Here is a 10,081-nt window from a genome sequence, read left to right as displayed (position 1 = left end):
ATAAAACTCTATAAACTAAATTTTAAAAATGCCCATAACAAGAGTTGTTGTTTATTTTGTTTTTGAAATCTTGCACTATGTCAGTTTGTTGCCACTTCATTTTCTGGCTTTGTCAAGTATTCAGCCAATGATCTTTCCTCTGCACCTGTCAGTGAATTAGATCCCTCTGGATTTGGTACAACCACTGCTTTCTTTTTCATTTTCCTTTTGCAGAACCTGTAAAATCATGATTGTACACAGGGTTTAGTAGAATCCATGCATAAAGCCAACTTACAGGCAGATTAAGAGGGGAATAGTCAACATTACCATAGCTATTATGGTGTTTATTACTATGATAGCTATAAATCTTATAAAATATGCTGGAGGTATAATAGTAGTTGGAGTGACGGTCGTTGTCGGGATAACTGATGTTTCAGTTTCCATTGTGTAGTAAGAACTACCTATATACAAATAATGGAACAATTATGATTATTAGTCATGGAAACTCTTCTTAGCTGACTTTCCTCAATAGTTATATTGTCTCCTGATCCTGAATATAAATTATTGTTACCTTGACCAAGGTTTAGCAGTATAGATAGTACAAGAAGTAGCTCCCTGAAATTTTTCATGATATAAGTAGGTGGAGAGTACTTCATATGAGCTAGATTTATTCATCAATGCACACTCAAGAGGAAATAATAGTTATGATGCTAACTCTTAAGCAGAATGAATGATAGAGCTGAGCAACAGTGGCATGTATGCGGATGTTTTTCTCACAATATTTCAAAATTAACATGTACAAAATATAAATGATTCACAAAAATATGGGAAAATGTAAAAATTAAACATCATCACCAGTCGGTTAGCTCATCAGTATCATCATAGCTTTGGAGGGAAATTGCATCATTTAATCTAATGTTTTCCAATGCTCTGTCACTTGGAAAGATGGCCGCTTTCTTCTTTTTTGACCTTTTGCTACTAAAAATACAGATCTCACTTCATATAATGTGAAGAAGTTTTGTGTAACTTACAAACATAAAATTACAACAATCACTAAAATGATCATCAATAATGCCAGAACTACACCACTGCCAGCACCAATGACAATGGTAGCCTCAAGAGGCAATGGAAATGCAGTAATGGTCTGTGTGACAGTGACAGTTATGGTTGGTGCAAGGTTGATGATTGTATTATTACCACCAGAGACACACCGACAAACTGTTGGTGTTGGTGCCTGTTATGAGATAAAATAGTACATTTATGCTTACAAAACACAACACACTTCTGTTCCATTATCACCAGATCCTGATCCTGAGTCGAAAGATTCTAAATATGCAGATCCCAGAGAAAGAAAAATCCAATAAACAGCAAGCCACTTCATCTGCTAAAGTTGAGTGGGGCTCATTAATTCAGATAACCTAGACTAATTAGACTGTAGTAATAAGCTGTAAGCCACGCCCACTATTTACAACAGCGCAGCATAGATAAAAATGACAAGGTTTATCTATAGTGTTTGCTACTATGATAGCTATAAATCTTATAAAATATGCTGGAGGTATAATAATAGTTGGAATGACGGTAGTTGTCTTACTACACAATGAAAACTGAAACATAATTGTTCCATGCCATTAAATGGCATGGAACAATTATGATTATTATTATTATAGTCATGGAAACCTCTAGTCTCGCCCCGCCCCTTCGCTACCTACGACGGAGGAAGGGTCTGGAGACACTGCATGCTAGTCTAAACTTGTGCTCATGCAGAGAAATCCACGTCCCAATCAGATTGCTCGAACCACGTGTAGGACAAGAAGTCATGTGACCGAAGAGCTCTGTTTAAGACAAAAGAAGAAGAATGAGGACCAAATAAAGGAAGGAAGGAGCCTGTAACACTCCCTGGACTTCTTTCTCAAAGTTAAAGAGCAGCATTATCATGCTGCTTACTACAACGACGCCATCGCACTTATGACGTAATAGTACTGTCACATGTTTACATTAAACGTCATCAATAAAAAGTAACTATTATGGCGCTCTGTAAAGAGCTACTGCTCTCAAATCTGCAAGAGATGTCCAAGAGGCTTTATCCTTGTCTTTTTTCAGCTGCAAAGCATCTTTTTCAGCTGTTTTGACTGATCTGGTCTCCTCTGTCACATGATGTAGAGCCAACCACGTGGACTTCTTTGCACACATTTTTACCATGCATGAGTGTCTCCAGCTCCAGACCCTTCCTCTGTAGGTAGCGAAGGGGCGGGGCGAGACTAGGAAACCTCTCCTTAACTCACTTTCCTCAATAGTTATGTTGTCTCCTGATCCTGAATATTACCTTGACCAAGGTTTAGCAGTAGATTATAGGTAGAGTACAAGAAGTAGCTCCCTGAAATTTTTTGATATAAAGGTGGAGAGTACTGCATATGAGCTAACTCTTCAGCAGAATGAATGATAGAACTGAGCAACAGTGGCATGTATGCAGATATATTTTCTCACAATATTTTAAAATTAACATGTACAGAATGAATATAAATGATTCACAAAAATATGGGAAAATGTAAAAATTAAGCATTATCACCAGTCTGCTAGCTCATTAGTATGATCATAGCTTTGCAGTGAAAGTGCATCTTTTAATCTAATGCTTTCCAATGCTCTGTCACTTGGAAAAATCATCGCTTTCTTCTTTTTGGACCTTTTGCTCCTAAAAATATAAATCTCACTTGATATAATGTCAAGAAGCTGCACAACTCACAGACAAGAAATGATAACAATCAGTAAAATCACTACAATGATCATCAATAATGCCAGAAGTACACCACTGCTAGCACCTGTAACAATGGTAGCCTCAAGAGGCAATGGAAATGCAGTAATAGTCTGTGTGACAGTAACAGTTGATGGTGCATCAGAGACACACCAACAATCCATTGATATGACACTGGTTAATGCAATATTAACATTGTCATGAGTTGTTGATCTGACATTGAAATTGTTTGTTGATGTGACACTGATGCTCATAGTCATAGTTGGTGTGATATTGACATTTGATGTGATACTGACATTGGTTACCGATGTGATATCAGTTGTTGATGTGATATCAGTTGTTGATGTGATATCAATTGACAATGTGATATCAGTTGTTGATGTGATATCAATTGACAATGTGATATCAGTTGGTAATGTGACACTGGTAGGATCTTGCTCAATTGGGCTTATATTTGTGACACACAACATACTACTGTCTATTGCATTATCACCAGATCCTGATCCTGATCCTGATCCTGAATCAAGACATTCTAAATATCCAGATCCCAGAGAAAGAAAAATCCAATAAACAGCAAGCCACTTCATCTGCTAAAGTTGGGTGGGGCTCATTAATTCAGTAGAATAATTAATTAGGTAATTAGATATAAAGCCACGCCTACTAAAACTGCAAAGATAAAAAATGACAAGGTGAGAACTCATAGCGATTGATTAATGCTCTGATTTATGTTATTGTTTACTTGCACAGAGGAACAAGCTGTGCTGGTTGGGATGGTACTGTCCTTTGGATTAGTTTTGGGCTCATTTTTGTTGGAGTAAGATTATTAATATTATTTTTAATATTTATTTTCCCGTTCTCAGTTGGCGGTGTTCGTGTTCTTCTCTTTCCTGAATAGGAGAAGACGTTTGAAAAAGAACTGCTGCTGTGGAACCCCTGGACTATTCCCGTAAGCTTGAGTCTACAAATAATCAAAAATTGAAAGACAATCGATAATAATTATCTACATACAAATTATTACTGAAATAGCATTATGGCATAATACTTCTGTTTGTGGAATGATTTTAGGCCTTTGGATTTTTTGACCGGTCATCCCAGTAGGCTAGTACTAACACTAACATTAATGGCACTCTCTGGGCATGTAGTGCAAAACACAATACTCCAGCCAGTCCTGTTTACTGACCGCAGCAACACTGTTAGTCAAATAATATCTGGTTAGTTAGGCTGCTGCAATATGATTTATAGTTTTCCGTCCGCGTGGTGCCATGTTTCCTGTTAATGTGGCGGTTTTGCATAAAATATTAATAAACCAAATACATTACTCCATGATCTATCATAACAGTTAATTGCACCACCTGCTCATGACACAGGAAACTATAATTCTATTGCAATGGCTTTATAGCTAAATGTCTTGGCTACATGTACATGTAAATTCATTCATTTTTTGACAGCTGTTGTTCGATTGGGATGGATCGTGTATGCTGCCTTCCTGTTCCTACCATCAGTCACGTGTTCAGCTACTGTGATACCAATCATTGGCTATACAATAGGGTCTCTCTATACAGGATTATTGCAAGTATCATCATAGTCAGATCGTGTTATTATTGATTATTGCAGGATTGTGTGGTACGCATTGTGGGTGCACTCCTTTAGGCTAGGTTGCCTTTATTTTTCAACAGAAATTACGGTTGACACACCCGAGGTATTTTAATGAGAGAGGCAGAAAAAATAATTATATTATATATAGTAAAACTTACAAGAAATTCAATTTATTAGATATCAACAACTGTGGTTGGTATCACACCAGTGATACTCTGTCTTGCTGGTGTACTGATCTGGTATGTGGTGTCACTCGTGAAGGAAATTTGGAAAAAAATTAAAGGACAGAGCAGCTGGGTGAGTTTTAATGAAATAAAATCAAATTTATTATAATAATCGTGATGCCTTCAATAGATTCAGTCTCATCCAACCCTTCACTTTAACAGCTACAAATATTTAAAGTTTTTATTAAACAAAGAGAAGACACTTGAGTGAGTAACAGTAAGAGAGAGAGAGAAGGAAGAGAAAGAGAGAGAGACAGAGAGAGGGAATATGAAAGAGAAAGTAAGGGAATGAGAGAGAGGAGAACACTACCCATACTAACTGTAATACAGTAATAGGAAGGATCTGGCTATGAGAAGTGGAGTATTACATAAAATAAAGAATAAAATTTACACTAATCGACCAGGTAACATCATTAATGATACCTTTAGAATGACAAATTGTTAAGGATTTGCATATCCTCTGAGACTTATAGTATCATTGGGTGGAGCTTCCATTGTACTGTTTGAGGTATCATTCATGTATTGCTTAGTCTTGTATTTACCTTTTTAACAGCTTTCGTTTTTGCTCATCACACAATTCTTAACAATCACTGACAATATTCTCATGAGATTGGACACCATTGCTAACAACAGCTGCAATGATCCTACCAGCATCATGGATAGCACTAATAACACTCTACTGTGTGATTTTCTTGAATATAGACAAGATATTATTATTGGATTTTCTGGTAAATATATTATCTATAAAGCTATGTACATATTTTATTGCTATACACTTGTAGTATTTTTAATAATGGGCCCATTCATTGCCTTTCCATTTTCTCTACTTCAGTTGCTGCCTATTTTGAAGAATGCAAGGTACAAAAGAGAGAAAGGAATTGAGGGACAGTGAGTTATGTTCTCTTTGTTTTAGGACTCATTTGCTCCAGGGATTCAAAGGGGATAAAAGCTTTATACCAAAAGGTGTCGAATTCTCTCCATCATTTATCATAGTATGCGCTAAACAAAACTGTCGCATTTATTTGTTATCTTGCCTCCTTAGGCGTCTACTATAAAATATCCTGGCTATCAAATCGGGTACATTGTGCTAGGTACATATAGCACTACAATAGGAAGAGTATGTTGTGATATTATTTTTAAATAGGTTGGATGCTATATGCTCTTACAGTTTGGCTGTTTGGTGTACTCCTTTTAGCAGTTGTGTTTGCATTTGTGTATGCATATGCAGCAGTTCTACTCATCATTAGCTCAATTATGTATGTTCATAGCAGGTTTCTCACAGGATTTTAGCATAGTGCTCATGTAGTATAGCAAGTTTGAGGTGATTTTGACCAAAGTTAGATTTTTTACTAATTTTTAAGTTACTCAAAATTGGGCCAAAGTCCAGTCTTTGGCCAAATTTTGCCAAAAACAATAAGGAAATAATTCTCCGTTTTTATAATTTTTCCTCATGCATATATATGTTTTTATGTAGTGTAGCAAGTTTGAGCTCATTATGACCAAAATTGAATTTTTACAAATTTTTGAAGTTACTTAATTTAAAATCGGGCCAAAGTCACTACACTATGTACAGGCTCTTTGGCCATAATCAGGCCTACCATAATTTATTTTGCCAATAATTTCTAGGAGAGATATTTTATGTCATGTAGATCTAGCAAGTTTAAACTAAAAAAAATTTTATGAATTTTATATACATGTAGTGCTTGCCTGAAGTATGCTTTGTGGGAAACCCTTCTTCACAGTCAGTACTGAATCCTTGATCTCTCATACTTCCTATAGTTTAACAATAATCATCAATATTTTTATTCAAGTTCTGATAAACGTGACATGTAAGTTTGTGTTTGTTGAAGAAAAAGGAAAAGAACAGATCATCCTTACTAACAAGCAAGTCCTTCATACTAGCTCCAAATACTCTTCATCCAGCTCCCTCCATTTCTTTCCTCCAGGCGTCTATACCACATTACTAGTTATCTATTGTATTGCTATAATGGACTACTCGGCTTGGGCTCTTCCATTGGACGTATGGTCTTTGCAGCTGGACAGGGATTGGTCTTAGCACCAAGACTTGATATATCTGGAATGAAGAAACCAAATTTAGATAAAGGTAGAATAAATGAAGTAATGTCACTGACTGTGTAGTCTCCTTCGTATAGGCCATTTGACGTACTTGGGCTTTATACAGTTGGAGTTGATACAGAACAATGCTATTGTTCATGTCTTTGTTGATATATTGTCAGAAAGTGTCAAAGAACGAAATAGAAACGGACAACATAAAGAGAAATTCAATTACCTACAAGCTCAGGAGAGTGGTGAAAATCGACGATCTGTGACAGTTGAAATAAATGGAGGCAGCATTGAAGAGCTGGAGAGTTATTCAGAGGCAAAGCAAGGTCATTCTAGTACAATAGTTTCAGCTACTGTGTATGACTTGTTTGGAGGTAAGAAATCTTTATAGCAGCTATATATTTATTTATCATTTAATCCTAGGATCAAGGCCAAGAGTGTCACAGAGAGCTTTCAATCGATGGCATTTAGCCTACATGCTAATGAAGAATCCTTCAATTAGGAACACTAGGAGCTGTACTCTGAATGAGTTTAAATAACTGGTGCATTTTTATTGAAAATAAATTAAAAAGAATTTTTTAATTATTTTATTGTAATTAGTTGTTTTGTCTCTTTTTTGGTGCAGTTAAATTATCTTCTATTTCTTCCTCTGCCCTATATATACAGTATATTATAACTTTATTGTTCCTTTAATCTTCACATACTTTCTTTTAGCTCGTGGTTTTGGCCCCCAGTTTGGTGGATTATTTGGAAACCGAACTAGTTTCATACGCCGAGAAACTGACTCTGCATCTTCTCTTACATCAAACGAAACTTGAGTACTACATACACAGACACATACATTTCAATGGCATACCAGTTTTTATACTTATATTGCCATTGTGGCAAAAAACCTTATAAACTATTTTAAATGTCATCTTACCTTGGCTCTTTGCTCAATATACAAGCAGCTGGAGAGTCTGGAGATACTTTCTTTATTGGATTACGCTTTACCTACGTGAAAACATTATTAAAAAGGTGTGGCTTATCAAAAAAGACCCACCCACTCTCTCATGATGTCCCAGACTACAGAGTGTGGAGCGTCAGTTTTGACTGCTTGCGGGTTAGTATGAGAAGAAGAAACTCTGTAGCCTTGATTCATGAGGGCAGACCTTAACGTTACATAAACATCAGGGAGAGATGCTCATTCCAAAATACCTCATTTCAAGCATCCTCATGACGTTACAATGAAGAACTGAAGATAATTGAGATAAGTCATGAAAAAATGGCACATTATTGAGCTCCTAAAATATGATAGCAATAATAATAGGATACCAGCATTATTGCTATTATCATTAAATTTTACATGTACATGTACACTTTATTATTAAGCTCACTTCTTTCATCATTGAGAGCATACCAATCATTTTGCTATTTGTAGCAAAGCAATCTTTAGTCTCTTGAAGGTCACTCAACAATGAACTGATAAAAATATCATCGTGAATCGGGTCTGACCAAACAGGACCACCAAACTACAAAATATAGACAGATTAGACACTATGAATTAATGTTTAATTCAAAATGGTATGAGATTTTGAAGCAATTTAAAAAAAACTAAAAAATCCAATTTCCATCAGAACCAACTCAAACTTTAGAAAAATTATTAAAATAAAAATTTTCTCTTTTCATTTTTTGGCAAAATTTTTGGAAATTTTCTAAAAATCCTCTTTTAATTGGAATCAGCTTAAACTTCTACACAACATGAGATCAAAATGCATGCTTTACACTGTTTTTGTTCATATAAAAACCAGCTGTCAGCTTACTTTGAAGTTACTGGAACAATGTTCACAGTCCTTATTGATTGGTGGACCAAAAGAAGAATGAGTCTTGATTGAACTGCAAAGGCAACAAGAGAGATAGCATCAGTAAGATCATCAGATTGTCTTACTTGTCTTTTGTAGTGGATAGTTTAATTAATGGCTGCAAATGGAAGGATGAACAGCCATCACAGTGATACACCATAGACAGCTTACTTGAGGAAGAAGAAGAAGGGAAGAAAGAGGGGAGAGTGGAAGTAGTAAAGAAATTATTAAAATATTATCAGTACCTACCTAGCTGATTTTTTTACTTCCAGTGGGCTGGTGTATATTGTTACAAACACACGGAAATAAAAATCAGTAGAAAGTGAGAGAATGGGATGAATATATCTCTGATATCGACCGGCATGACTATTTAAACTGGCCAGTATGATACGTAGACCCTAGAAATAAATCAATTTAAAGTAAATGAGTTTCCTTTCTCTGAATACCATTTCGTGACAGTACTTGGTTTTTAGCGAGACACTACCATATTTGGAGAAACAAACCTCAGAACGATTGCCACACAAAACACTAGCATCAGTACACGTAACACACAGTAAACCTATGTATTACCATTAAGAGTACAGTGGCCATATTTATTAGAATATTGTTTACAACACAGGTACATACAATGGGCATTAATATAAGCTTACCTCCATCCTTTATACATTGTACAGCTGAATCAAGAAACACAGCTGCAGAGCCATAAGGATCAATATCAACAACATGGAATTGTTCTAGCGGCTCAATATGTTCGTACATTAACAACCTGAAAGAAATAAATAATTAAGTCCATTTTTAATACTATAGTGACATGATTTAGCTCCATTACCTTGCATCTTTGCATGATGGTTGAACAATTTTGGACACTCCATTCCTTTTAGCATTATCAGTGATGGATTGGTACGCATCACTGCTGTAATCATTGGCAGTTATCTCACAAGGTGTGGATTGTATTTCCAATGCATATCGTATTGAGCGTAGACCGGATGCAGCTAATGCTTCCAATATCTTAAGTTTAGGTCTGTCAGGCTACATATGAGGTAAATGGGTGTGTCTGAAACTACTTATATAGTAACAGATTACTTCATTATTGGAGGAGTCACTCTTGGCAGGTTCGGCTGGTTCATTAGGTTTCTTTTCATTAGCTATTAAGCCAGAGTCAGCTCTCCAAAAAGGTCCTGCATGCATACTATAGTCATGGTTGCAAGTAATAATATAATATCTATACTTTTTTGGCGATGATGATATCTCCAGTATTTTTTAGCATACTGGTCAACCACAGCAAGACTAATAAAAATAAAAAATAGTAAAATTAATAATAATAATAATAATAATAACAATTAATTATAATACCTCAAGTCTCTGTTAAATACTTGAACAGGATTATAAAAAACTGAATTTTGTTTGGGTACAAACATTCTAGCTTTTCCTTCAGATATTTCGGAATAGATATCACCCTGCGCACTCTCTCCATCTTTACAGGGCTCCATTAGAATCTTGGAAGAGAAACGTGCACAAATCACCTTCAATGGATTTTCCTTACACAAGTTTAGGAGATGAAGACCATGCGAGAGACCATGTGCCATTTGCAATCATTTTGCCCTGGGGTCAGTGGGGTGTGGTACAGT

General features: G+C 35.8%; 5 protein-coding genes across 5 annotated transcripts; 1 reads left to right on the top strand and 4 right to left on the bottom strand.

Annotated features, from left to right (window-relative positions):
* Positions 1 to 8: 8 nt before the first annotated feature.
* Positions 9 to 631, bottom strand: LOC109582292 (uncharacterized). The gene is made up of 3 exons (XM_019996965.1): positions 500 to 631; positions 275 to 440; positions 9 to 216 (listed from the first exon to the last, which is right to left on the bottom strand). Exons 1-3 carry the CDS (start codon positions 606 to 608, stop codon positions 81 to 83), a joined length of 411 nt encoding a protein of 136 aa, XP_019852524.1. The 5' UTR covers positions 609 to 631; the 3' UTR covers positions 9 to 80.
* Positions 632 to 800: 169 nt separating this feature from the next.
* On the bottom strand, positions 801 to 1,591 carry LOC109582291 (uncharacterized). The gene is made up of 3 exons (XM_019996964.1): positions 1,262 to 1,591; positions 1,011 to 1,213; positions 801 to 957 (listed from the first exon to the last, which is right to left on the bottom strand). The coding sequence occupies exons 1-3, from the start codon at positions 1,358 to 1,360 to the stop codon at positions 831 to 833; spliced, it is 429 nt and encodes a 142-aa protein (XP_019852523.1). The 5' UTR covers positions 1,361 to 1,591; the 3' UTR covers positions 801 to 830.
* Positions 1,592 to 2,496: 905 nt separating this feature from the next.
* Positions 2,497 to 3,402, bottom strand: LOC109582279 (uncharacterized). Its single transcript, XM_019996941.1, has 2 exons — positions 2,720 to 3,402; positions 2,497 to 2,668 (listed from the first exon to the last, which is right to left on the bottom strand). The coding sequence occupies exons 1-2, from the start codon at positions 3,313 to 3,315 to the stop codon at positions 2,542 to 2,544; spliced, it is 723 nt and encodes a 240-aa protein (XP_019852500.1). The 5' UTR covers positions 3,316 to 3,402; the 3' UTR covers positions 2,497 to 2,541.
* Positions 3,382 to 7,271, top strand: LOC105312871 (stimulated by retinoic acid gene 6 protein homolog). The gene is made up of 19 exons (XM_011405839.2): positions 3,382 to 3,417; positions 3,476 to 3,542; positions 3,589 to 3,674; positions 3,794 to 3,939; positions 4,177 to 4,297; positions 4,343 to 4,427; positions 4,502 to 4,621; positions 4,679 to 4,755; positions 4,879 to 4,952; positions 4,995 to 5,056; positions 5,102 to 5,276; positions 5,331 to 5,406; positions 5,462 to 5,540; positions 5,591 to 5,639; positions 5,693 to 5,804; positions 6,328 to 6,432; positions 6,495 to 6,652; positions 6,702 to 6,986; positions 7,036 to 7,271. The coding sequence occupies exons 1-19, from the start codon at positions 3,410 to 3,412 to the stop codon at positions 7,149 to 7,151; spliced, it is 2,001 nt and encodes a 666-aa protein (XP_011404141.2). The 5' UTR covers positions 3,382 to 3,409; the 3' UTR covers positions 7,152 to 7,271.
* Positions 7,139 to 10,078, bottom strand: LOC100634274 (tRNA (guanine(26)-N(2))-dimethyltransferase-like). Its single transcript, XM_019996938.1, has 15 exons — positions 9,807 to 10,078; positions 9,682 to 9,740; positions 9,537 to 9,631; positions 9,283 to 9,482; positions 9,104 to 9,219; positions 8,900 to 9,012; positions 8,703 to 8,851; positions 8,540 to 8,623; positions 8,415 to 8,487; positions 7,989 to 8,123; positions 7,810 to 7,895; positions 7,655 to 7,763; positions 7,535 to 7,605; positions 7,317 to 7,433; positions 7,139 to 7,266 (listed from the first exon to the last, which is right to left on the bottom strand). Exons 1-15 carry the CDS (start codon positions 10,037 to 10,039, stop codon positions 7,209 to 7,211), a joined length of 1,698 nt encoding a protein of 565 aa, XP_019852497.1. The 5' UTR covers positions 10,040 to 10,078; the 3' UTR covers positions 7,139 to 7,208.
* Positions 10,079 to 10,081: the final 3 nt, after the last annotated feature.

This window comes from Amphimedon queenslandica, unplaced genomic scaffold, assembly GCF_000090795.2.
Source record: "Amphimedon queenslandica unplaced genomic scaffold, v1.1 AMPQUscaffold_13392, whole genome shotgun sequence".
Lineage (NCBI taxonomy): Eukaryota > Metazoa > Porifera > Demospongiae > Haplosclerida > Niphatidae > Amphimedon > Amphimedon queenslandica.
Note: the sequence above shows the minus strand (reverse complement) of the source record. Positions and strands in the feature narration are given on the sequence as shown.